General features: G+C 55.6%; 3 gene segments (V, D, J or C); 1 reads left to right on the top strand and 2 right to left on the bottom strand.

The window, feature by feature from the left end:
* Positions 1-445: 445 nt before the first annotated feature.
* On the top strand, positions 446-1,285 carry LOC129063263 (T cell receptor beta variable 30-like). The segment is given in 2 exon segments: positions 446-491; positions 855-1,285. Coding segments are annotated over 2 exon segments (477 nt in total).
* An 11,281-nt stretch (positions 1,286-12,566) lies between these two features.
* The window catches only part of LOC129063361 (T cell receptor beta constant 1-like), a 117,753-nt gene continuing 103,074 nt past the window's right edge, over positions 12,567-27,245 (bottom strand). The window contains 5 exon segments of the C gene segment in view: positions 12,567-12,777; positions 13,072-13,178; positions 13,306-13,323; positions 13,727-14,116; positions 17,290-17,326. Of these exon segments, the coding sequence occupies positions 12,757-12,777; positions 13,072-13,178; positions 13,306-13,323; positions 13,727-14,116; positions 17,290-17,326 (573 nt within the window).
* Positions 21,388-27,245, bottom strand: part of LOC129063362 (T cell receptor beta constant 1-like) — a 47,617-nt gene continuing 41,759 nt past the window's right edge. Inside the window, 5 exon segments of the C gene segment in view lie at positions 21,388-21,500; positions 21,807-21,913; positions 22,041-22,058; positions 22,462-22,851; positions 25,990-26,026. Coding sequence covers positions 21,480-21,500; positions 21,807-21,913; positions 22,041-22,058; positions 22,462-22,851; positions 25,990-26,026 — 573 coding nt within the window.

The raw sequence follows: 27,245 nt of genomic DNA, 5'->3' as shown, positions 1-27,245 counted from the left end.
TCTGAAGACCTCGATCTCTTGTGCCTTGATCTGCTTTTTTCCCCAGCTACCAGGGGACCTGTCCCTAGCTGGTTTCCAACCTCAGATGGACCCAAGCCCCTTTCCAGCAGCCTGCCAGTATCTGGGCTTTTCAGATGGTGACAATCCTGATGGGCTCCTGGGGGAGCCAGAGAGTCATCTCTTGTTTACAGGTGCCTCACAAGCCATTAAACCTATTTACAGACCAAGAGCCCAGCAGGATTTTCAAACCAGCACAGGGTATAGCCGCTTCCCAGGGAGGGCGGGGCGATTTACCACACACTTAAGAGGTGACTGGCTCATTTCCTCCCCAGCTCGAGGGGACGTGATCCCTCTACAGTGTTGCCTCAGATCGCCAAGAGGGAGGGGCCTGGCCACCTGCCTGGCCCAGTCTGCCAGCCTGTCCAGCTGAAGGCTGGCTGGAACCATGCTCCGCTCTCTCCCTGCCCTTCTCCTGGGCACCTTCTCAGCGGGTGCCCTCCTCTGTGGTAAGCCTCCCCTCAAGTTCTCACCCTCGCCGACCCCATGAATCCAGAGCCTCGGCGACTGGTTGACTGTCTGTGGTACATTCCTTCAGCTGGTGGAGTGAAAATGGGACTTCATGGCTGGGGTGCTGGGTCTTGGTTTCCCTGTCCCCCGGGACGGAGTTTGCTCTGTGGGTTCCTCCTTGCCCAGTGACCCTCGGCGCACTGGGCCCTCCCAATCTACTCCCTGTGACCGACCCCCTTTGCCTGAGCCATGGAAGGGTGGGGGCTACCCCTCAGTGTGGACGGAAGGCGAGCTGGGCTGGCTGGATTCTTCACTCTGAGTGGCCTTTACCCCTCCCCCCCCGCCAGGTGTCAGAGCGCAGACCATCCATGAGTGGCCACCCACCAAGGTGCAGCCTATGGGCAGCCCACTCTCCCTGGAATGCACAGTAAAGGGGACGTCAAACCCCAACCTGTACTGGTACCGACAGGCTGCAGGAGGGCCCCTCCAGCTGCTGTTCTACTCCTTCAGTGTTCGCCAGGTGGAGTCTCTGGCGCCCCTGAACCTGGACGCCTCAAGGCCCGAGGACCACCTGTTCATCCTGAGTTCCGAGAAGCCCCTCCTCAACGACTCTGGCCTCTACCTCTGTGCCTGGAGTACCACACTGCACTCGGCGGGGCAGACCTCTCTGCAAAAACCACACGCTCCCCTCCACCCGCACCACCACCCCCAGGGGCCCTCGTTCAGGGGCCCAGTGCAGGGTGTTCGCCACTGGGTTTCTCGCTGCCAGTCAGTGTGAGAGCAGCTGAATCATGCCAGGCTCCCCTGAAGAACCTCACGAAGAAGTTCTCAGGGAGAATGAAAACATTTGTACCTGCAGAGCCTGTGACCTGCACCCAGAGTCAAGTTCTCAACACATGGCTGGCCAGCCCGAGGCCGCCACACTGCAGCCCCCAAAGTGTGCTTTTCTCCCCAGTGCCTGGCGGTCTGCGCTGGGGAGTGGGTTTGTGCACGTGCAGGCGAGAGAGGAGGCACGCGCCTGTCACTGGAGGTGGTGTGGCGGTGGACTGGTGACCACATGTGAGGATGCCACTTCCGGTGACTTAATTGGTTAATTTTCATCACCAGGAGAGTCTCCTTTGGCTGCTCTAGACACCCTGTGGAGGCTTGGATGAGGCCCGGAGCCAGGGAAGGGCAAGGTGTTTGTGGACCGTTCTGATAGGGACTCCAGATGTGGTCCTGTTAGTATCAGAAACGTGCACTTAGGGGTTTTCATGATTGTTTTGCTTTTGAAGCTTTTCTAAAAATTCCCAGTCTAGCGTTTGTCATCCCTTCCCCTGCAGCTCACAAAAAAAGGGAGCAGAGAAGCAGCTGGTGATCTAGGAGACGCAAGAGAGGATAAAGAAGCGGCGTGCCTGGGTGATGGCAAAGCCCTGCGAAGGAGAGATTCCTTGGATGGGCGCGAAGGAGAGAAAAGGCTCATGGGGATGGCGGGAAAGAGCTGCCACGGTTACCTTGGCAACCGAGCTTCCTTTCTCATTACCCAGTCACTGTCCTCTTTCTTCTTCAAAAGGTTTTCTTTCCTCATGTCCCTTCTGCTCCACCAGGGGGCACAAACAGCCTTAAGATACTTTGTCTCTGACACCACTTTGTTAGGACAATTCAGACACGTGTATTTTCTGTATCATTTTACTTGGCAGAGGAGAATCTGAGACCGAGACACGAAGGGATCAAGACAGTTTTCATAATGCCCGAGGGTTCCTATGGGACCTTCAGGATCAGCTGTGTATGAAACAGCTATTGTGCGCTGGGCACTCTGAGCCCTCACAGGGGTTGAATATCACAATGAATTATGTTCAGGTTGGTGCTGGGCAGAGTCAGAGTGTGGCTTAACCAAGGCCCTTGGTTTGCTGCATTGTTTTCCTGCGTAAAAATTTTTATTTGCTGAGTCAGTCAGTAGTGCTGTGACCATAGAAATCAAGGTGCATTTACAACTCACTGAATAGTCAGCAACGCCTGAAACTAATGTTGGGATATTAGCTGACGTTTGTACAGGAGCAGAAATAGATCCCTCCTGGAAACAGTGCCATCTGATTATTTTTTTTTAGTTAATAGACAGCAGCCTCTAGAACAGTTTTAGATGAACATATGAACTGAGCAGATAATAAAGTTCTCATACGTCTCTTTCCTTCCCAGGCCTCTCCTAGTGTTAACATCTTACATTGTCGTGCTATGTTTGTTACTGGTAATGAACCAGTATTGATACATTATTATTAACTGAAGTCCACGGTTTATATTAAGGTTTACTCCGTGCTACACATTTTTATGGTTTTTGACGCGTATATCCTGCTTCATGCTGACCGCCACAGTGTCGCGGAGAATAGCCCCACTGCTCCACATCTTTCTGCTGCTTGTAACTTCTCTTGCCTGCAAACCCTGGAGATGCTGATTTTTCACTGTCTCTATAGTTGTGAGGCACTGGGTTTTCAAGTCTAAATACACTAGTTGTCATGACCTTGGGCTAATTATCTAAATTTCCCTTATTGGGTTGTGAAGTATATTCCATGAAATGGCGTTTACCTTGTAAAGCCCTATTACAGGGTCTAATTTTCAACGGCTAGATATTCCTTTCCTCTCTTTAAGTTTACAAGATTTTTTCTTCCAACTTACCCAAAAGAAATATTTTTAAAAATTAAATCTTAAACTATGGAGTAGAAATTTTAAAAGGCTAAAGATCCTTGGGTGGCAAACCTGTGAAACTTGTACCCTCCCTTGTGCACATTCTGACATCGGTCACGGGTCTTTTCTGTTGGGGCTTCGGGCAGCCTCACCGCCCCCCACAGAGAGCTGACCCAGGTGGTCCCCGCTGGGGTCGATAGGAGAAGCAAAACAGAGTTTTCATTCCTGTGAGAATTCAGAAACACTCTGGAGAACTTCACGAATGAGAGAATTTTAGCAAGGTTTAGTTTTTCGGAAGGCTGGTTTTAGATTAAGCAAAATGACCGTCTCAGCAGGAGAGTCGGTTTGAGTGGACATGTGGGGGTCTCGGTGACTGTAGTAAGTTCCAGAAAAGCAGTGAGGAAATAGCCCTGGTCCCGGGACAAAGCAACAGGGAGACAGAAAGGCAATACTAGGCAAGGGGAGGCTTACAGCCACCTCAACTCATCAGAACAAGTTAATATTCTCAGTGTCGTGGGCCCCACGCCTGAGTCCCACTCCTTAAAGCAGCGACTGTCAACCTTTCCATCTCAGGCCACATGTGAACTAATTACTAAAATTCTGTGGCACACCAAAAAATATATTTTTTGTTGATCTGACCAAAAAAAAAAGGTACAGTTATGATTCATTCACACCGAATGGCTGCTGTTCTGTTGGCTGTTGTCATTTTTCTATTTGACAGTCTACGGGAAAAGAGGTCGGTACCCCGGGCTAAAGAGTCAGGTAGTGCAGGTTTTAAAAATCCTCGTGGCCCATTCGTTGAGACTCGTTGACTTTATGGGTTTGTCGATGACCCCACAACCTCGTCATTTCGGGAGATGAAGGAGAAAGCAGCTCAGGATGGTGCAGAGAGACATGCTCTCTCTGGCCGGGAATTCGTCCATCTCTCTGGCCCCCTGTGGGCAGACAGGGCCGCCCCTTTTCTGGGACAGCTACAGGACCCGTTCTTGGCCCTGACTTTGCCGGCGTGACTCCCACACGCGGGCCTCCTTTCAAGTTATCTCGCCTGGACCTCGGCCGCTCATGGGATGTACAGGGGGAAACCCTGGGACCTCTGAACAGCCTGAGGCAGGCGGGAATGCCCAGAGCTGGGAAGGTGGTGACACCGTTAATGGGGCTGCTTCATAGTTTTGACCGGGATTCCAAGCTTTGGGCTGAGTACGAGACAGACTCCAAGCTGCAGCGTAGTAGGCGTGGCCTGTTACACACCCCGCTACTCCCCGCTCCCTCCTTGGGGGTGGAGGGGTGAGTCCCCACTCGTGGTTTTCCATGCCCTCCTGCATTGTGTCTTCCTCCTCCTCTTGCCCAGATGGCAGAGAACATCCCCCATCCAGACCTCGCAGGCCTGAGCGGCGGGGGTGACGCTTAAAGAAACCCAGTCAGGACAGAACACAGACCCAGCCCAGACTGTTCGTTTCAGTCTGTTCATTATCTAGCCGTCCCTCCTCGGTGACTCATTAGCAGCTCTCATTAGATGAGTGGAAGGAAGTGGGAGGGAGAGTGTGGAGGGTGGGGGAGGCGTTTAGGGGGCAGATGGGAGAAGGGAGTGGCCCGCGTGATGTGGAGCCCAAAGGGACCCCAATTGGGTCAGAGCAGTTACGGCAGCTGCTTTTCATTCCTCCTTATCTCCAAGGTGCGGCTGCAGCCTGGGATCTGGGGCGTGACCTCCAGCAGGTGGAGAGGCTGGGTTGGGGGCGGGGTGGTCTGCACGCGGAGCGGAGGTACCCCGATGCCGCTGCAGAGACGCCCCCTCTCCTCGCACTTCTGGGGTGCTCGCCCAGGGTGCAGGTAGAGAGAGCAGCACAGGAAGAGGTTGGGGGCCAGGATGTGGTACTGAGGCTCTCCTGGTGCTCAGAGGTGGGTGGGGGGAGGGGCTTTCACAGGCGCCCCAGAGGCAGGATCTGGTAAATGTCAAACCACATCCTGTTGTGAGTCCCCGAGATGGCACTGGGGGCAGGTGGGTGGCTGTTATTCCCTGGGCTGATGTTCCTCAGAGATAAACAGCCCAGCTGCCTGGGCTCAGACACCCTGTCCCTCCTTCCCCAGTTGTTGTCTCCTGAAAGACCCCAACTGCAGCTCCTTACTTCCTGGCTGTTGATTCAAGGCCATTCTCCTTTAAACACGAGCTTTGCCTCCTCATTCATGGCCCTGCAGCTCTTTCCTGGAGGAAGGTCACGGCACAGGTGTCAGGGCGCCCGGTCGGTGCCTTGGGTAACTGTGGGACCCGGGTCAGCCCCGTTCCCCGTTCCCCCGCTTACACCGCTTGCCACCCTCTGCGGCTGTGTCACAGGTGTGAATGATTTGCCTGGCGGGGGTGGGGGGTGGGTGGGGGTCGGGGGAGGGGAGCTTAGATTCCCCAGCTGAGATGCCATCCTTATGGGGCCTTGAGGCCCGCAGACAATGAATCACTGACTCTGAAGAGCAGCGCTAGACAATGGCTTAGAGATCACTCTTCCCCACATTTTCACTTCTCAGAGGAGGCTATAGAAGCCCAGAGAAGAAAAACAAATTTTCCAGGGCCATGCGGCTGTGGACAGAGGAGGGCCAGAAGCTATTCTCTGTGTCGCAGCAGCTCCTGGGTCTCAGGCAACGCTTAGGAAAGGTGGGCTTTATGTTGAGCTACCATCTTCCTATGAATTTCATGAACAACTTGTATAAGAATAAATAAGGCATGGCCATGGTGTCGGAGCAGGCCTGAGGCTGGAGGGGTAAATGCGAGGAGCCACGATGAGAATCCTGCAGAAAAGCGATCGGCTGGAGAGATGAACTGAAGAAATACGGTAAAATTAAACAAGCACTCCCCGCCCCGAGCCGACCTCCAAAAACACGAGAGAGAACCAGCCTTCTGAACACTGGAAGGGGAGCACGTGGCTCCCGCATTGAACACATTGCAGTGTGTGTGACAAAGACCGGGCTGGAGCGAAAACGGGGCTCTGTGACTCAATGGGGTGAAAAGTTGCCCCACCGGGCCCAGGGGAGAGGCCATTGAACATAAGGAGGTACAGCTCCCTCTTGCCCCCTGGGGGCCAGAACCCCCTACTCTGGACACCACACTTTTAGGAAATGTTCTCAGAACAGGGTGGCTGGGCTACAGAGAGCGGGGGGTGCTCAAAACTGTGCCATGTGGGACAAAAATGAGACAACTGGGTACGTTTAGCCTGAAAGAAATCTTTGGGCTGATACTAATTATTATAATCGCAGCTGATGTTTATTGATGCTGTGATAACAACTGGCATGTGGATTAAATAAAATGAAGTCACCTAGTGTGAAGTTGGGGTTGTCACTGAGCTCACTTTATGGGAAGGAAAGCTAGGTCTCAGAGCTGGTCCCTTGCCCCAGGCTGCATAGCTGATAAGTGGCAGATCTAAGGCTTGAACCTGGGTCTCTTTGGCTTTGAAGTCCATATATACATTTTTTTTTTCATTTTTGAAAGCTACTGTTCCATTTATTTATTGCAAATATTGTTGAAATTCAAACTTACTTAGTTTCTGACTTACTTGGAAAATAATGCAGTAGGGTCAATTTGATTTCTTTAACATAGTTTCAAACATAAAGACACTATTACAGTTAAAAGACCAGCATAGGATCCAAGCACACCACATTGCCACCTATGTGACACTAGTTACACGCCTTTTCTCTCCTTTTATAGGATTAAAGGAAACTGCATGATTTAATTTTTATTGATAGTAATAGGAACGTGCATTTTGTTAGGTTTCTGTAAGATTCACAGCTTTGCTTTATCCACTATTATTATGCATAACATTATCATAAATTTATCTTAAATGATATCTGGCATAGTTTCAGGGTGTTATTTGGAAATCTAATGGCTGACTCTACTTTTACTCATGAGTGACTTGTTCGCATCCTCAGAAGTGAATTTTAGTAAAGTCCATATTCTTTATGTTATGTTCTCACCTACCTCCTGCATGTTTTCCATTTTGCAAACTCAAGCTTTTAAGGCTTCAGCTTATTCTGTCTCTCGTAGATTTGTGGACTCTTGGCTCAAGGCATCTTAAGAAGGGCTCTCATAGGTGTATAAGCATGACCAATGAAGGGCACTACACAGAGTTTTATGGACACCCATCAGGCCGAATTCTTTGTAGAGCTGTCCAGTGAGGAAATGGCCTAATGGGACAAGTAAAGAGTTTTCTGGGGAGGGAGTCAAGACTCTGCAGTTTATTCTTCATTACCTACCAGAGTGTCAATGAGTCCAAGATCCAGTCAAGATCAAGTCCCACTGTGGGAGGGGGGGTGCCGAAGGCTGAGGTGTAATTGCTGGGATGGCCTAGTCCTGGTCAGAAGGGGTCGTGCCCAGGATCAGTATGAAGTCACTATGTTAAAACTCACTCACGCCAGCGAGTCTGGACAGGATGCAGTATTCCCGTCAAGACCACCCCTCATACTCACAGAGGACAGGTGAGGGAAGTTAGAGCAGGTCGATGAAACTTCGGTGGGAATAGTCACAGCTGGGGGCTCATCATCAGGCCCTTCTTGCTCACGTACACATCCACTGATTCACCTCTGGGGCCCCATCTTTGCCAAGAGGCCCTCAAGGGGTCCAAGAGCAACAGAGGTAAAGACCATGGATGGAGATGGAGGAGAAAGACATGTAGTTGGGACTGTGGGGGAGGGCTATGGGGAGCAGAGAATATGTTGTCTGCTGGAGGGAAGTGATTCAGGGTGCAGCCAACTGTTGTCACAATAAATCTTAAGGAGAGGCAGAGGGGTGCTAAGGACCCAGGGACTGCGGGTCCACAAGCACAGGCAAGAGAAGAAAGTCCCGCGATGGGAAGGGAGGACACCCACACCTGGGTGGAGGCAGGGAACGCTTTGCGTTCCAGGCCCAGACGGGATGGATAACACCTCATGTGACGGGGTGTCAAGGCCCAGACATAACCTTTCTGGAAACCACGGGAGTCTGCCACGAGTAACGAGAATGAATTGTAATTAAAATTGTTGCTCAGGCATGGTGGCCGTCTCTACTGTGAGTCGTACATGGCAGAGGGTAATTTCCACCTGCCTGTGGTCGAAGGGGACGTGGTGATGAACGTTGAAGGAGCGCTCAGCGGGGCTGCAGAGGACAGATTCACCCTTAGGTGAGCAGCAAAGCTAGGAGCGGACCCGGGGCTTGGAGCGATTCCCGAGGTCTCCACCAGCATCTCAACACCCCTACCCGTAACACATCGAGGTGGGAGCGCGTTTTGGTTCTACACGTACAGCTTTAGGAGCACCAGTTCTCTAGTACCAGTTCCCATTCCCACGTCCATCCCTGCGAAGACAGACCTCACGAAGTTTCTCCTTTATGGGACCTCTGGAGCCGTGTCACACGTATTGCTAGGGGCTGAGGTCACTCAGGGTGCCACTCCCTGGGGCCCATGGAAGGAGAAAAATGGGGAAATGGCTCAGAGCAGGAAAGGGAGATATTAGTGTCTTTCGGGATCCCTTGCTCATATGCCAAACTCTCTTGTTCCAAAATCCTTTTTTCATTTTTTAAAATTTATTTTTCAATTACAATTGACATACGTTGTTATATTAGCTTCACAGTGATAAGACATTTATGTAACTTAAAAAATGATCCACGTGAGAAGTCTCATACCCATCTGACACCATACACAGTTATTACAATATTATTGACTATATTCCCTATACTCTACTCTACATCCCCATGACTATTTTTATAACTGGCAATTTGTGTTTTTAATCCCTTTCAAATTTTTATGCAAATCTCCAATTCCCCTCCCATCTGGCAATCATGGATTTTCTCTCTGTATCTACAAGTTTGTTTCTGTTTTGTTTGTTCATTTATTTATTTATTTTTTTAGATTCCACATAAACGTGAAATCGTACTGCATTTGCCTTTCCCTGACTTATTTCACTGAGCCTAATGCCCTCTAGGTCCACCCATGTTGTTGCAAATGGTTAAGATTTCACTCTTTTTTATGACAGTCATATTCCATTGTATGTATGAACCACTTCTTCTCTATACCATCATCAACATTCTTTTTTTCTTTCTTCCACTCACTCTTCTCTAGTCACAGTCACTTACTCAAGAGAGAAAAAGTCTTTGTCTCTAGGGGGTCCCAGCCTGTCTATCCCCCATGGCCACTGCCCAAGCTTATGCAGCCTGGCCATGGGTTGCTTACTGGAAGGGTTGCTGGTCTCCAGCGGATACTGATGCTGATAGGACAACTCTTCTGAACATATGACAGTGACTAGACTAGCCCCTCCCCACGGGACTCCCTTCACCCAATCAGGACATTCCCATTATTGCATGACCAGCTGGATGTCTCCTTTCTCCTCCGAATTTCTGGATAAATCTCTAAAGGCCACAGGGTTGAGGTTCCTTCCCTGGGCTGCTACCATGGTGAGCCCAGCTGTGCCCCCATGGGATGGTGAGAGCTCGGGGTGCCCTGGGCATCCTTCTAGAGATGCTTGACCTCTCAGTCTCTTCCATCAGTAAGGATGCTCTATCCCTGCACAAGTTGTCACTTGTGAAATTTGCCCCTGGACTATATTCTGCCCACAGTTTTCCTTAATGGGCTGAAACTCAAATCAGCCTGAGACTGAACAGCTTGACAGGCCCAAGTAGGTGAGACATTGCCTTAATGTTTTCCATTCCATGAATACTTCTGGGCACAGAAACCCCCTCAGGGCCCCTTTAACTGGAGTGTCCTTATGTCCTGGCCACTTATGAGGACAAGCCTGATTTACTCCCCTGGCCCCAGCATCCCATTGTCCTCTCAGCAGAATCCCCATTCCGACAATAAACGCCCTGCGTCTAACCCATCTGGGCTCAGTGTCACCTGTGGGAGAGGGGGTGGGATGCCCAGAGGACCCACTTAGGTTCTAGAGAAAGAGAGGCAGACACAGAGGAGCCTAACCTCCCAGGGCCCATGAGCTGAACGCTCGGGGTGGTGCTGTCTGTCTGAGAGACATGCTGGTTGTACACACAGAGCTTCAAGAGCCATCGCGAGTGCCGGTTCTCCATGGCTGTGAGGACTGTGAAGACTGGGGCGCGGGGGGTGTCGGGTGGGGACCGGACGGAGCTTGTAGCTTTCTGCATCTCTGTTAGGTCTCCTGCATCGACTCATTCCTCCTGCAGGGGACATGCCTTCCTTGCTCACCTGGGCGAGCCCCAGGAGCGGACCAGCCGCGTCTCCCACATCCTCCCACCTGCTAAGGTCTCTGCTTTTAGCGCCCCCAAGATGACAACCACCAAGCCCGCAGACCCCATTTCTCTTCGGTGAGGGTAACCCCACTCTCCCACCTGCACCTTGATGTTTGCCCTACTTCTGCTCAGCTCCTTCCTCACAGCTCTGCTGGTCCAAACCCCCGTCCCCCCACAGCCCCGCCCCTAACACCCCGTCCCAGTCCACTCCCTCTGGCCCATGCAACGCCTGCTTCCCTCTGAGGCACTGACGGTCCCTTCAGCTGCCCCTCTCTCCACCCCGCCCTTGTGAGGGACTACCACACGTGTCGGAAGAATGGAAGGCCCTGCTTTTACGGGCGCTGGTCTAGGGCCTAAACTCTGCCTCCTTTGATTTGGGGCTTTTTTAGTCATTACAAAAACAAATAGACAGCAGCAGCAACAACAAATAGAAAACAACGGTACTGCAGTTAGAGAAACCTAGAGAGAACTACGACTGATGGGAAGTTATACCCGTGGGATGGTTCTTCTAGGCCACCCCTGCCCTGCGCCACAGCCTTTCCTGGCCTATGTGAGATGATTTGGAAACCTCCCTCACTTCCGGTTCCTGGATACTCAGTGTAGTGGGATGAAGTGTCCCCCCTAAATTCATACTCACCAATGAGGCCTAATATGGAAATGTTTCTGCAGATATAAACATTAAGGACCTCAGGATGACATCCTTCTGAATTTAGGGTGTGTCCTAAATCCAATGAGTCCTGACTTGGTAAGAAAAAGGAGAAGGGACGCTTAGGCACAGAGACACAGGGAAGAAAGTGACATGAAGACAGACATTAGGTTGGAGTGCGGCTGCCACACCCTCAGGAATGCCAGGAGCCAACTGACATGAGAAGAAGCAACAAAGAATTCTCCCCTAGACCTTGTGAAGGGAGTGCAGTCCGCTGACACCTTGACTTTGGACTTCTGGCCTCCAGGACAGTGAGGGAACGCATTTTGTTTGAAACCATCAAGGCTGTGGTTCTTTGTTACAGCAGCGCTGGGAAACAGACACGCTCAGGACTCAAGGCCGCCTCGTGCTCTTACGGTGGGTCCCGCCCCGGAGCTTGGGAGCAGCTGCTGTAGGGTCACCTGCGGCAATCGCACCGTCCTGCTCAGGCCTTGGAACACTTCCTGAATTGCCGTCTGCAGAGGAATGTGCCAGTTTCACAGCTCACCAGTCAGTTGATGGATGACCTGTGGCTTCTTCACCTCTCCCTGCTTTCCGAGGGTTGCTGTGGGGGTTAACTGGGCAAGGACAGTGCCCGGCCCCAAGTCTGGAGCAAAGCAGGCCGTCAGAGAGGCCTCCCTCTTCTCTGCCCTTTCTCAGCTTTCGGACTTCCTTCTCCCCCCTGACACTCGGCCTCGAGTAACTTACACATGACCTTTCTCACCCTCCATCTATGCCTTCTTTCCTCTACTTGCACGCACCCCCCTCCCACCCCCCAGGGCAGCGAATGCCACCTGCATGTAGAGTTTACTGAGTAAGGTGACCATCTGCCCAGGTGGGGACACTCCGTGTGCTGCCTCTGGGGTGGCCTGGTCTTTGTCCCGTTAAGTGAAGGTGCCCACTGGAAGGGCTATGAGGGTGTAGCACCTTGGCCCCCCGCCCCCGAGCCCTGCTTCCTGTCCCCATTTCTCCTCCAGGACCTGACCCCCTGTGTCCCACCTCTGGGAAATCGTTAGGTTTCTCGTTTCAGTATTTTTACCTCTGTGCCTTCTTTACGATTCTAACCTAGACATGCAGAACAGAACTAAATCTTGTGCCGAAAACCCAAAACAGGATAAGATGGAGGTGTTAACAGACACAGATAAAACCTAAATGTGCAGTAAATGAAACGTGAATCTGGAATTGAGAAAAAACCGGGCATCCTAGCCCACAGGAATACGCTGTCCGCTGTCTTATACTGACGGGGAGGAGTTATGGGTCACCTGGGCTCATCCTTTTTCAAGAGCCCAGAACATTGCCCTTTAGACTGATGGTACATTCTGGGGCCCCAGAATGCCTGGGTATGGACCATACAGCCCACCCTCCACCAGGATGAATGGGAGGCACCGCATTGATCAGAGAGGACGGTCAGTCACTCCATATGCCTGAGAGGTGGTGCTCTCCCCACACAAGAAGGTGGGTCTTCGAAGGGCAGAACTCCATGGACACTTAAACACAACCAGGTCCAGCAAGACATTTTTATTGGTTTAGTCTAGTTCAGACCCAGGGTTGAGGAGCTCAGTCTGCAGGGCCCCAGAGAGAAGGGACAGGTATCTATGTAGGAAGGTGATCAGAGGTGGAGAGGGACGCAGACTGGAAGCACATAAAGGTGCGTCTCGGGTGAGGATTAAGAACTCAGGACGTGCTTTGGGAACTGGTCTCAGGAATTCTTTTTCTTGACCTGCAGAAAAGAGGACACTGTTAGGGTCCTATGGGCCATGGAGAGTAGGAGAGGGTCAGAGGGGGCCGATTCTGCCCCTGACTTTGGGAAGGGCTACCTGACTCCCCCCTTGCCCCCATGAGGCAGTCTGTAATGATCCCTACATGTTCCCCTCCAGGCTGACAGTCCCGTTACAATTTCCTGGAGGTGAAAGCTTATATCAGGGCCAAGGTCAGGCTCTGAGATCCCGTCCCACCCTCTGTACGATGTTTCACGCTCTCCCTCCAACCTGCCTGCCCGCCCTGCCCCTCTTACCATGGCCATCAGCACCAGGGCGCTGACCAGCACCGCATACACGGTGGCCTTCCCCAGCAGGATCTCATACAGGAGGGTGGCAGACAGGACCCCTTGCTGATAGGACACTGTTGGCAGGAAGGGAGAGCAGGCAGGTGCTGTGAGCAGGTATCTCTGCCCTCCCCACCCCCACCGTTCTCGGGTTCCAGAGCAAAACCACGGGACGTGGAGAGCAAGGAGCAGAGGGTCACTTACCCGAGGTGAGGCCGCAGTCTGAAAGAAAGAAGGGGAGGGAAGTGGATGAGCAGGTGAGACACTGAGGCAGCCGTGCAGTCAGCCCCAGACCAGGGGAGCCTGGCACTCCCTGCTTCCCTTTGTGCCCATTGGCCACAGCGCCCTTGCCATCCGTGGGACGCACGTGGCAGCCCTGAAGGGGATGGGGCTACCCCACGCAGGCGCCGAGCCACCCAGGCCAGGAGTCAGGGGCCCGGCGGCGAGGCTGTGCTGCCTGGGGATCTGGGGCAGAGGCAGCCCGACGTGCCCCGTTCTCCATCATGGTGGGCTTTCCTCTCCCCACCCACCCCTTTTCCTGGATCTGGCCTTGGCGGCTTCCGCTCGCGCCCGCGTCTCCCTGGTCCGCCTCGGTCCTCGCCTGGCTCCCCCAGGCCCCGCTCACCGGCTCTGCCCCTGGCCCCGGCGCTGATATTCTGGGTGACGGGCTTGGGGCCGTCCGTCTCCTCCCACGTGTCGTTCTCGTCCAGCCCGTAGAACTGGACTTGGCAGCGGAAGAAGTTGCGCGTGTTGTGCCAGAAGGCGGCGGAGACCCTCAGCCGGCTGCTCAGGCAGTAGTTGGAGTTGTTGTTGTTGGGATGCTCCTTGTAGGGCTGAGGGTCCGTGCTGACCCCGCTCTGGACCTCCTTGCCGTTCACCCACCAGCTCAGCTCCACGTGGTCGGGGTAGAAGCCTGTGGCCAGGCACACGAGCGTGGCCTTTTGGGTCCGGGCGATCTCTGCTTCCGATGGTTCAAACACGGTGACCGTGGGTGGCTTCACCCTTTTGAGGTCCTCTGGAAGGGAAGAGGGGAGGGCGCCAGGGCTGGTCTGAGAGCTGTGGGGGCTGGGTCGAGGCTGTGTGTGTGCATGTGCATGTGCGCGTGCTGAGAAGAAGGTCATCGTAAAGCAAAGCTATGTAGCAGGCCATTAGTTTGGGCATCACCATCTACTGCCTCTCCATCCCCTTAAGGAGACATTAGGATCGCCGCTGCCTAATCTTCTGAGTATATTATTTGATTTCTTCTCCATCGATAAAAGCTACCTGTCTACGTCTCACCATTTTAGTAGTTATTTAAATGGAGCACTGGGTTCGAATCCGAGTAACAGGATCCAAATCTCAGAACGGACTTTGCCCATGCCTGCGACTTCAGCACTTGGCTTTCTCTGCATCCTTTTTCCTGCTCCATAGGGACAGTCGCAACACTGACTGGACAGAGGGGGCGTGGAGATTCAATGATACAAGGACCAGAAACCCCTGCCCTCAGTTGGTTGTTTGTATCTGAATCTAAGCAGCTGAGGAGGACAGGGGAGTTGGGGACAACTTGGGAGCTGGGCTTGTTGTGTTCAGACGACAGTGCACAAATGGCACATTTTCGGGCACTCAGGCAAGGGTACCCTCTCGTGGGGTGTGCCCCTGACATTTTTGTCGTTCATGAAGTCATCCCAGCCATTCCTTCACCTCCGTGTTAGCCTGGGAGTCTTCCTCAGCTCTGACAGAGGCAACTCAGGCTTCAACAAGCCCCTCTGACCCTTCGTTTCCAAATGCTGTACTTTCCCAGCGGAGAGCTTCCCAAATGAGCATCTGAGGACCTCAGAGCCACCTGTGGCCCCCCGTTGTCACGACGCAGGGTGCGTCCTCAGCCTGTCTACAGGTGTCCGGGCCACAGGGGAAGGGCTTCCCCGCGAACCCCCGCAGCCTTCTGGTCAGCAGGCTCCCTTCCTCTGGGCTGTTCTCCACCCATTTAACCCGATCTTTGCTTTCCACGCATGTTGTTTGTTTCTGAGCAATTCTGTTAAAAGTGAAGAAACCTCATCCCTATGAGAATCTAGGTCAGCCTGGAAGAAGGAGAAAACGCCCCTCCGAGTGGCACTTCCTCCCTCTGCGGAAGCGGGGTCACGGCTGCAGGGCATGCAGGGCCCCACACGCGGCAAGGCCCCCGCACACTTGGATTAAGGGCTGCTGTCACCATTTTGAAATTCTACATCACTTTCTAACAAGAGCCCCCGCATTTTCACTCCGAGCTGGTCCTGCATCCCTGCATGTCAGCTCCCCTCCCGGGAGCTCTTCCCTGCTCACTGCTCCTCTGTCCCGAGGGCTTTACGGGCGACGGTTACTGGTTTACTCTACAGAGTGAAATGGTCACGTCCTAACTGACGTTTGCAGTACCGGCTCCGTCCACCCTTCCGCTCGCAGCCTGGTTCTTTGCTCTCAGCCCCGAGACCCTGCCTCTAGGATGCCCCCAGCCCTCCAGGGGGACCGCACAGGCACCCTTCGGCCCCCTCGCCTGGCACACGCTCAGTCTCCAGTGGAGACATCAAAGATGTCCTCTGAGCCATGTGTGACGCTCCCCGCAGCGTTTGCTGATGGGACAGGGGGGCAGGAGGACAGGCAGAGGCAGGAGCGTCGTGACACTTTGAAGCACTGTCTCCGCGGCCCCGCTGTCAGGGCCGGCCAGTTAGTGATGCCTCCACACTTGTGAGTGTGCGGGGTGTGGACTGGTGAGTGCGCCCACTTGTGTGTGCGTTTGCTCTGCGTGCGAATTGTGCAGTTTGTCTTCCCTGTTCCTGACCCACCCCTTACACCTCCCCGCCCTGCCTCCAGCCCTCATGCATTATCCACAGGCCAAACCCTGCCCCTGCTGTGGCCCTGGGCTCACCTGTGACGCCCCTCCCCCACCCCTAAGCAATCAAGGGTGGAGACGGGGAGCACTGAATTACAACCAGCCACCCCTTGCTGGATACTCTACAAGTGCCTTCTCTTGCAGTCCTCACAACAACAGGAAGTGGAAGGCTTCGTGGATGATGTTGCGCAGTGTAGGGACCTGAGGATCATGCAGATCCACTTGCCCAAGGTCACCGATCCCTAGCGAGCCAGGGGCTGCGGCGTGGGCACACCCGGCTCTAAAGTCGAGGCCTGCCCTCCACCCTGGCCGACCCCAGGGAGCCCGCGTTCCCTCTGGGCCACGCCGGCTCGGCCCCATTGGCCCTGGCTTCATGAGTCTAACTACAGCCAGTGCTGGTGGTTACCGAAGAACCCGCGTTACGAGGTTCTCCCCTCTCTGGCCTCAACATTCCCATCACCAGGTGACACTGAAGGCCCCTTCCCAGCTCTAGGAGCCTCAGATCCTCCAGAGAATTTTCCTCGCCTCACAGCAAAGTACCTGCCTTTTGATGCGTTTGGGACAAATGACCGTCCCACGACATCTAGACCGTTCTAGGGGGAATACTCAGGGGGAGGACAATGATTTCAGGCTGGGGGCAGGGGAGGTCCATCTGGGGGTGAATGCACCCCGGTGGCTGAGGTTACTGTCCCCACTCAGGGACCAGCCGCGGGCAGGACTGTGTGCTGCCCTCCTCACCCTCAGGCCCCCTGGGGCCTGAGGCTTAGGAGAGTCAGGGTTTTAAATTGAATTTCAAATCTGCGCTTATGATAAATCTAAAAAACAAAACAAAACCCGGCTTTTCCTCAGTGACTCGTATTTCTCTGTCTTCCTGGCCTCTCTCTTCCACCGTGTTCGTCCTCCTTCCCCCTCCGCTTCTCAGGGCTCCCTCCACCTACAGCTCCCAGGATCCAGGTCTGGGGTGCCTGCTCTCTGGGCTCGCCCCTGCTTTCTCCTGCCCCCCACCCAGCGCTTTCCCCCTGGGCAGCAGTGAAACCTCACCCCACCGACCCCTTTTCTCCAGCCCAGGTTGTCTCAGTCTTTTTCTCCAATCTAGCGGCTCTCAGCGTTCTATAAATCCCCTTCGCCATCGCCCACCGTGTCCCTAAATACCCCAGATGAGGAAAACAGACTCAAAAGCCCCTCTTACCCTCCGTCCACGTGCTCGGACCCGCAGCCCTCACCGCGATTCCCCTGTGCAGAGCCTGCTCCACGGAGGGAAACTCGCCGCGCCCCAGCTCCGGCCGCCCACCCTTCTCCGCAGATCCGGGGGCTGGGGTTGGGTCCCGGGAGACACCGATTCTTACCTACAACCGTGAGTCTGGTGCCCGGGCCGAAGTACTGCTCATACGAGCACAGAGAGGTAGCCCCGCACGCAAACCCCGGCGCGCCACAGCCGCTTCCCGGCCCCGCGTCCCAGCCTCGCTCGGGCACAGCGCAGCGCAGGTGACCAGGTGCCCAGAAGGGGAAGGACCCAGCGCCACCGCCCTCCGTCCCTACCCGCCTCCGAGTCCCCTGGCCACTCACCCACCACGGTCAGCCGGCTGCCGGCCCCGAAGGTCAGGGCGGTGCCTGCGGAGCACAGCCCCAGCGCTCCCCACCAAAACCTGCCCCGCGCCGCTCACCGAGCACCAGGAGCCGCGTGCCGCTTCCGAAGTACTGGGTCTCTGCGTCACGGCCCCCTAGCCCCGCACAAAAACCCGCATGCATCCCCGCGGGCGTCCCCGCTTACCTAGCACGGTCAGCCGTGTGCCTGGGCCGAAGTATTGAGTATTCTGGCTCACAGCACCCGCGCACAGCACAAAAACAGGCGCCGCCACCCCTGGCGCCCCGCAGCGTCCCCGCTGCCCCTCCTGGTCCCCCTGGCGCCTCTGCTTACCTAGCACGGTCAGCCGGGTGCCGGGGCCGAAATACTGAGTATCTGTGCTCACAGCACCGACACCCAGGACAAAAACCTGGCGCTGTCCTCTGCTGCTGCCCTGCCCTCGGCCAGGTCCCCTGACACGCTGCCCGCTCCACAGCTCGCTCAGCACCCAGAACCCAGAGTCCCCCGCCGCGGGGCGGCCCTGCGCCTGAATGGAGTTGGGGAGCTGTCCGCCTCTGTCCATCCTGTCCCGCAGAGCGCTCCGGACCCCCAGCTGCCTTCCTTACCGAGCACTGTCAGCCTGGAACCTTTCCCGAAGTACAGCTGTCCGGTGTTTGCACAGCCCCGGGGACCCAGGCGCAAACCCCACCTTCCCGGACTTGGGTCCCTCGGAGGGTCCAGCGCCCAGTCCCGGAGGGTCAGGGTTCAGGGGCTCATCCGGGCTGAGCAGCCCACCCTCTGTCCCACCTGGAGTGGCTCTTACCTAACACGGTGAGCCGGGTGCCTGGGCCAAAGTACTGCTCAGCATAGGAGCACAGTGGGAAGGGGCTGCTAAGAATTCCTCCCCCTCCTCCAGCTCCCTTGGCGCAGCCTGACGGGCTACCCTCCTTGTCCCTCCTGGCTTTCTCTCCCCACCTCCAGAAGGAGCGGAGCAGGGTAATGTGGACCCTGCAGGGGGTCACCACCAATTTGCACAGGAAGTGAACTTGGCTTGGGGACAGTACGTGGTGGCGGCCGCAGTGGCCATGCTGGTGAAATCTGAAGGGGTTCTGGTGGGGTGGTTGGGCTGGAGTTGGGGAGTGTCCCAGGGTAGATAGACCCTGCCTGGTGATACTTAGGACCTCGGTGGCCTTAGTTTCTCGGTGGCATTTGAAAAATGGTGAAATGTCTTCCCCACAGGCTTGTTGTGAGTGCTTGATGATTAACGCACGTGCAGGTACTTTGTCAAAGGGCAGGCTTTATGTAGGAGAGGCGCTGAATGAGGATCCCACTTTGCTGCCTCGGCCCTTGGCATTCTGGGGAGTCGAGTCTGGAGCAGAGAGATGCAGAGGTGTGCCCCGAGTCAGGGTGCTGCGGGCCCTCCGCGGGGGCCAGCCCCGGGGGCCTCTCCCAGCCCCGGAGCTGCCTGCGCTGCAGCAGTGGGGGGGTATTTTCCCAGGCAGGGCTTTTTGTAAAAGCATCCCCTCTACTTGAATCATTGTGGCCCCCCCCCAAGTTGCCACAATGCTACATGGTGATACAAAAAGATTTCCTCCCCTCGGGTTCCCTTCCCCCAGCCCCTGGGCAGAGGCAGGAAGCACAGGTGGCAGAGGTTGGTCTGAGGGAGTGCGGCTGGGGAAAGGCCAATGGGGGGTGTTTTCTAGACGGGGGAGGGGCTTGGGGAAGGTCTTGGAGCTGGTGGGGGCGGGGCAGAGAGGCCCCTCTCTGGAAGGCATGCCACTCTGAGCTCTTCTGTGCCATTGGGTCTCCTGTCTGGGACTCACCGGGCCCACCTGCACATTTATAGCCAGGCCTGGTGGGAGGAGCGAGGGGTGGGGTTTATAGAGCAGGTGACAGCAACCTATGGCAGCAGGACAGACTGCCCGGAAACCTCTGTAATTCCCATTGCTTCCTGAACAAAGTTCAAGCTCCTTAGCCTTCATGTAGTCCACGGATATTTAATGAGCATCTACTACGTGCCAGGCCGCACGCTGGCCCATCCCCAGAGTGACGGGCACCAGCCTGCCTTTTCAGCCTCACGTTTTACCACTCCTGTGTCTGAACCTTGTACCCAGAAGTTCCCAGCCCATTATTTCGGCTTTTGTTTGTGCCTTTGACTGCCATGGCCGCTCTTCCACGTTGCCGAATGAGATCAGTTCTTCCTCTGAAGAGTTTCCCAGCTTCTCAGGCTCCTTCCTGAGCACCCCGGTCAGAAATTTGAGCACTAGCCTCTGACCGCATTTTAGCAGATAGCTCCTGTGGCTCTTTCCAAGCATCGCTTTGCCTTTCAGCTATTTCTATTTGTGAATTATCCCCTTTGGGAACAGGTAAGCTTGGGGACTGTGACTTAGATATCTTTATTTTCTCAAAAGTTCATAGCAAAGCATTGCAATTTATGTGTTCGATGAGTGTGTACATACATGTGTGTATAGAAATGTGCATATGTGTACACATATGTGTGTGCACACAACCTCCCACTTGAAAGCATGTGTGTGTTGCATGAGAGAGGGCAGGCTGTGTCCTGGGGTCCTGCAGACGGCAGGGTACGTAGCTGTTTCAGGCGGGCCTTACAGCGATGTCTGCTCCCGGACTGGGTCACCTTGGGTTCATTCATTTATTCATTCGTTTCTTCAAAGAGAATTCATTGGGTTCCTACCCTGAACCAGGGTCCTATGCCATATCCCAGGGTTACCATAATAAAACACAGCCTCGTCATCAAGAAGCTGACGGTCAAATGGGGGTGTCAGACCAGCGAAGAGATGGTTTCCACTGAGTGTGATGTCATGAAGGATGTGCACACAGGGCACGATGACAGCAAAATATAGGGCACGTGTTACCCAGCCTCAAGGGAGTTGGGGGCAGGGAAGCTCCAGAGAAGGCCTCCTGTGGGGAAGACGCTGGAGCTAAATCTTTGAGGCTAAGTAGCAGGCAGAGGACTCGACCATTGCAGGTCGAGGGGTGCAGCATGGCCGGGAAGCAAGGTGCCCAGGGGGTTCGGGGATGAGAGGAGTGGGGCGCGTGTGGAACGAGGAGGTGGAGCACAGTCGCGGGCCCCTCCCACGTGCCGTCTGGAGGCTGTAGCACCTCGGTGAGCGAGACGGCAAAGAGGTTTTGAAGGATTCCTAGAGATAGTGATAGGGCTGATCCCTGCTTTTAGGGAAACTATTCTCTATCCTTCTAGCGCCATCGAAATGCGTTTGCACACCTGTTAATTCACTGGAGAGAGATATTTATAAGCAGATTTGTAACTTCAGCTGGAAGACATCGTCTCCAAGTCAGTGCATGCTCTTCTCACCTGGGAAACCCACTCGGAGATAAGGGGAGGTGAACGATGTACCCAGTGAGGCAGCTGACAGGAACGGGGTGACGAATGTGACACCGGGCCTTGTTAGCCAGGGGACACGACCCGTTGGCGGGTGGACACACCTGTGTAGGTCAGCTCTCCTTCAGAGCCCCTGCGTCCAGGTAGGTCAGAGGTTGCTACGGTCAACATGTCCGCTTTTCCAGGCTGTTTGGGAGTAACACGCTCTACCCCCACCTTCCACTTTCCTGAAGTTCCCGACAAGGAGGAGCAGTGCCAGCCACAGACTGGGCCCCGCATACCCCAGGGGACTGCGCTTTCCCTGGATGCCTCTGGTTTCTGTCCTAAGTGGCGTCCATGAGAGTTTAGAAATGGGCACAAGACATAAGGAGACACTCCAGGCAGAATCAAGCGAGAACAGGCCGTTTTTATTGGTTCAGTCTGATTAGGCCCGCCGGGGCGCCCCTGGGGTTAGGGAGAGGCGGTCAGGAGCCTCCAGCTGTGCAGGTACATAGGGACGCCCTAAGAGGCGAGAATGGCTCTTCAGAAGCAGTGGCTAGGAATGGAAAAAGGTGGGTTCACGTTGGGGCGATAGAAGACTGGACGTTCCCGGCTGCACCTCGGAGCTGGTGTCAGGAGTCCTTTCTCTTGACCTGAAGAGGAGAAGGTTTTGGAGTCACCTGCAGCGACGGGGACTGAGGGAAAGCAGCACAGCCCAGTGACTAGAGGCACAGGGCTCCTCACAAGCTCCACTGGATCTCAGGTGACCCCAGCTTCTCCTCCCCTCCCAGCTCTTCCACTGCGACCCCAGAGGTGCAAGGTGTGTTCTAACACATGCGGGTAAACCCCCCTCTTCCTCTCTGCCCACCTCGGACCCTGGCGGAGTCCCTATAGTCCTGGCTCTGAGTCACTGTGCTTCAATGTCACCTTCACACTGCCTGTCCCCCTGCCCCTCTTACCATGGCCATCAGCACCAGGGCGCTGACCAGCACTGCATACACGGTGGCCTTCCCCAGCAGGATCTCATACAGGAGGGTGGCAGACAGGACCCCTTGCTGATAGGACACTGTTGGCAGGAAGGGAGAGCAGGCAGGTGCTGTGAGCAGGTATCTCTGCCCCCCCCACCCCCACCGTTCTCAGGTTCCAGAGCAAAACCACGGGACGTGGAGAGCAAGGAGCAGAGGGTCACTTACCCGAGGTGAGGCCGCAGTCTGAAAGAAAGAAGGGGAGGGAAGTGGATGAGCAGGTGAGACACTGAGGCAGCCGTGCAGTCAGCCCCAGACCAGGGGAGCCTGGCACTCCCTGCTTCCCTTTGTGCCCATTGGCCACAGCGCCCTTGCCATCCGTGGGACGCACGTGGCAGCCCTGAAGGGGATGGGGCTACCCCACGCAGGCGCCGAGCCACCCAGGCCAGGAGTCAGGGGCCCGGCGGCGAGGCTGTGCTGCCTGGGGATCTGGGGCAGAGGCAGCCCGACGTGCCCCGTTCTCCATCATGGTGGGCTTTCCTCTCCCCACCCACCCCTTTTCCTGGATCTGGCCTTGGCGGCTTCCGCTCGCGCCCGCGTCTCCCTGGTCCGCCTCGGTCCTCGCCTGGCTCCCCCAGGCCCCGCTCACCGGCTCTGCCCCTGGCCCCGGCGCTGATATTCTGGGTGACGGGCTTGGGGCCGTCCGTCTCCTCCCACGTGTCGTTCTCGTCCAGCCCGTAGAACTGGACTTGGCAGCGGAAGAAGTTGCGCGTGTTGTGCCAGAAGGCGGCGGAGACCCTCAGCCGGCTGCTCAGGCAGTAGTTGGAGTTGTTGTTGTTGGGATGCTCCTTGTAGGGCTGAGGGTCCGTGCTGACCCCGCTCTGGACCTCCTTGCCGTTCACCCACCAGCTCAGCTCCACGTGGTCGGGGTAGAAGCCTGTGGCCAGGCACACGAGCGTGGCCTTTTGGGTCCGGGCGATCTCTGCTTCCGATGGTTCAAACACGGTGACCGTGGGTGGCTTCACCCTTTTGAGGTCCTCTGGAAGGGAAGAGGGGAGGGCGCCAGGGCTGGTCTGAGAGCTGTGGGGGCTGGGTCGAGGCTGTGTGTGTGCATGTGCATGTGCGCGTGCTGAGGAGAAGATCATCGTAAAGCAAAGCTATGTAGCAGGCCCTGTTTGGTTTGAGATCACTGTCCCATTCTTTGTGTCATTCGCCCTCGACTCCGCCACCTCCTTCTCAGTCACCCCATGTCTTCTCCATCTCCCTGAGGAGAAAAATGTCCCAATTTTCTTGGGTTTCCTTGCAAAGTCTTACACTCAGGGCCATGTTTGAGCATCTATCAGAAGAGTATCTCTGTCTATTTTTCATCCTTGTTCAAAGCCCTCTTTGGTGCACGATATAATCTTTGAGACTTAGAAGTGGCTATAGCAGAGTTGAATGAGCCTAGAGTTTGAGGCATAAGATTCTCACTAGCAGCATAATCCCAGGAACTACATGGACTCTTTCTAGTTATCATTGCCCTGTTTTGTAAACTGTATGTGTTTGTTTGGGCACTGGCACATATAAGAATTAGCTTTTCTTGTCTAGAAGAGACACTTTTCCCATCGCATCTGACTATATTGTTTTCTATATACTATACCCAATTCCCTCCCTCCCTTCCTCCCTCCCTCTCTCCCTCCCTCCCTTCCTTCCTTCCTTTTTTCCTTAAGTGTGTAACCTGCCTTGAGGAACCAAGGCGCCTCTGGCTGTTATCTTCTCAGATGTCCCCATTTCCAGCTACACTGGGGCGCACGGGGTACGAGGTTGCTCTCCCAGGATGACTGTCGTGGGTTGAGCCCTTTCTTCCCTCCAGTGCCCAGTAAGCCCCCTGCCAGGTTTGGGATTCACAGCCAAGTTTTGCCTTCTTAAAAGCAGTAAGAGCTTGGTTGCTGGATAGGAGCAAAACCCCACGTCCAAAGGCCAATTCATCAGAGAGTCTGTACTGCGCACTCTTGGGTCTGTTAATAGCCGGGCAGATGGGAGAGAATGCAGTTCTGAGTTGTCTGAAGTCATGTCCCCATCTGAAGACGCAGAGAGATGGGAGAAACCACATCCATCTCCCCGGCCCCCTCCTTCTTGTCTGAATTTGCCGTGCCCTGGATTTGGCTCTGTGTTGACGACAAGTATGAGGTTTGGCAGCAGCCGCATGGCCAACCCAGACAGCTCTACTCGATCCAAATCCAGGACACGTTTCTTACAGGGAAGTCAAGACACAGGTTTGGCAAAAGGCAAATCCTGGGACCCAGGGACAGTGAGCAATGGGAATGAAAAGAATGGTCATTAAAGGTGAGTCCTTCACAAAGGGTTTTGTACCAGAGTCAGGTTCCAGTGTGAGGACCCCCAAGCGCCTGGCATTGTTAGCTCCGTTTTATCCATCTCACTAACTCATGAGCCCCCTCCCCCGGAACCCGGGCCCTTTGAATCCCAGTCATTTGAACTTTTCAGTTGCCATTGCAGTCCCCGGCATGTGCCCCCATCTGTGGACAAAGCTTGATCGCGCCAACCAGTCTCGGGCCTCCACGACCCCCTCCTGCAGCCTTGTCTGTGTCTCCAGCCCAGACCCTCTCATCCTTGCCCCGCTCCTCCAGCCACCTGCTTCCTCCCGGACGCGGTCATGGTGTGGTAGTGTTTCACAGTGGATCTCTTACCTGTAACCCCAGCCTGGATGCTGAGGTTGAGAAAATGGGGCCTCCTATCTATTGCTCTCCTTCCCACCTTTCCAGTGCAGCAGTTTATACAGACTTATGTCCTCCAACCCCTACCAGGCATGGTGCCTCCAGAGACTCCCTCCCCTGCAGATCCCGCAACGCCATGACAGGGGCTTCTGCCCTGGGGTCTCAGGATGGTCCTTCAGACCACGCCAGCCCCACCAGTCTGGACCCCCAGCCACTCCTCAGCCCTTGAACCACTGCAGAGAGACATGCCCAGGGGTCTGTGGAGACCAGCCGAGGCAGAGGAGGAGGGTGATGAAGGCAGGGGCAGAGTGCTGAGCCGGAGGCAGGTGTCCGGGAGGACATTCCCATAGAAGGCAGAGCTGTTCGCCACAGCGGAGTGAACAGCGTGAGGCCAGAGTCAAAACAGGAGGGAGGAAACAGAGACGGTCAGATAAGAAAGGGTAAGTCAAACAGCAGCCATTGAAAAAGTAGAGATGAGAGAAGGAGCTGGGAGAATATAAAGAGAAGAGAGAAAAAAACAAAGGGGCCGAAGACCGCGCATGGAGCCCAGCGCTGAGACGCGGCACAAATACAGTGGAGTGAAGCCAGGAGGCTCCGGGCAGGGCAGGGCGGGCCCCGAGCTCCAGCAGGGAAGGGTGGCTCTGATCCTGTCTTCACACCCCACTGCCCTCCCAGGGACCGACCCCCATGGTCAAACACAGGCACCCTCCCCCTGCCTGGAGTTCGACCCTGTACCTGTCACAGTGAGCCTGGTGCCGGTTCCAAAGCTGAGGGGCGAATTATAGGAACACAGCAGCAGATGGCTGTGGTAAAACCCACCCGCGGCCTCCCTCCCGGGGGCAGGTCTCAGCTACCCGGGGGCAGATGTGGCCACCTTTCCCTGCCGGGCGTCACAGCTCGGGGCCAAAGAGATTCCATTAGGAAGAGGACCAAAGCATCGAATGGGGAAAGCGAGGACAAACGAAGCTGTTCAGGACCGGCAAACCCAGCTGTGTAAGAAGGAGGATGAACCAAGACAAGGATGAGGAGGCTGGTGGTGGACTGACGGCTGAGTCAACCGAGCTGCACCAAAGGGAGGCGGACACAGCTCCGTGGAACCCCCCCACCCTGGGGAGAACAGAGCGTGCTCAACCCCCTACCACCCCGCCTGGGAGCGGGGACAGCGGCCGGGTCCAACGGACGTCCCTCTGCTGCCTCGGTCCTGTGCCTTACCTAGGACAGAGAGTCGAGTCCCAGCTCCAAAATGCTGTGGCTGGTTGTTCCACAGTACAACAGGCATGTGCAAAACCAAGAACCTCTCCTTCCAGAAGCTAGCGTCCCCCAGAACCCCCAGGGGCTCGTCCCTGCTCGTCCACACGTTCTGAGCCTTTTTCCTAAGTGTTCTCAGCCTCTGTCCTCTCTGAGGGGTCCTCCTGAGACCCCAACCTTACATCGCACTCTCCCCAGGGAAGCCTTTTACTCACCCAAGACAGACAGCTTGGTCCCACTGCCGAAAAACAGCTTCTCGTTACCCGCACAGCCCTGCAGCCTGAGAGGGAAACCACCCCGCGGCCTCCTCTCCTCCTCCCCAAGTCCTCCTGCCAGCGCGCTTTCCTTTTTCTCAGCCGAATTTTAACTCTGGGAGGCGGAGGCCGGGGGACAACCCTGCCACCCGAAATGCTATAGCAAGAGGACCTACGCAGCCCCGTGAGACCCCCACCCGCACCCCCCTGTGCCCGTCCCTTTCTGTGTGGGCGTGAAAGCAGCAGGACCGTGGCATCGCTGTGTCCAGACGCTCTCCGTCTGTCACGGTCATGGTGGGCCACGCCCGAGGAGACAGAGATGAACAAGGGGACCCCTTCCTAGTGGGGACCAATTGCCCCTGCGGAGGGGAACCTGGCCTTGGCGCAGCCAGTCCCTGGAATTACTGAGGATGGAGCCTGTCCGCTCTGGTCTGCATCCAAACAAGAATTCAGACCCGACTGATAAAAACAGGCTTTCACCTAAGTCTCCGCTCCGCCGGAGTCCCTGTGCCTTTGTCCGTTCCCGGCCCTCCGGCCCCCGACTGGCTTACCTACAACAGTGAGCCGGCTGCCCTCTCCAAAATAGACGGTGTCTCCGTAACACAGCCTCCGGGATCCATTTCAAAACCCACCCTGTGTGCTGAACGCAGCTGGGGTGCCCCCGGCCGGGGCCCTGGCCTGCATGTGATACCCTGCGTGCCCTGCCGTAGCTGGCCCCGCCACCCAGGGAGAGAGACACGGTGTCACCTCCTGTGAAATCCAGATCAAGAGAGGACGCGAGCCTCTGTCGGTGAGGGGAGGCAGGCTGCATCGGAGACCGTGCATGGCCTGGGCCTGCTCCCGGCTCCCTTGTCCCAGGAGAGCACTCACTGGGGCAGCGCCACCCGCCTTCCCTTCGCCGCCCGCCGCCCCGGGGAGGCCCAGCGGCCGGCTCCCAGAGGACCTCAGGAGGCCGGGGTGGACGTGCGCTCCAGGAACCCTCCTCTGAATCATTGGCCGATGCACAGGTGGCGTCTCCGTAACCGGGACCCCAGAGCCAGGTCATTCCTTCCCACGTTTCCCGGGCTAGAGCCTCTCCATGCCTCCTGCCCCCTGCTGCCCCCACCTCCTGGAGACCCCAGCCTTACCTACGACCGTCAGCCTGGTCCCTGAGCCGAAGGTAATGTCATAGTTAACACATCAGAACAGGACCACTCTGAAATGCACCCTTTGGACCC

The sequence above is a fragment of the Pteronotus mesoamericanus genome, unplaced genomic scaffold, assembly GCF_021234165.1.
Source record: "Pteronotus mesoamericanus isolate MK-2021 breed Mesoamerican mustached bat unplaced genomic scaffold, CSHL_Meso_final scaffold_85, whole genome shotgun sequence".
NCBI lineage: Eukaryota > Metazoa > Chordata > Mammalia > Chiroptera > Mormoopidae > Pteronotus > Pteronotus mesoamericanus.
This window is presented reverse-complemented; position numbering and strand designations above follow the sequence as displayed.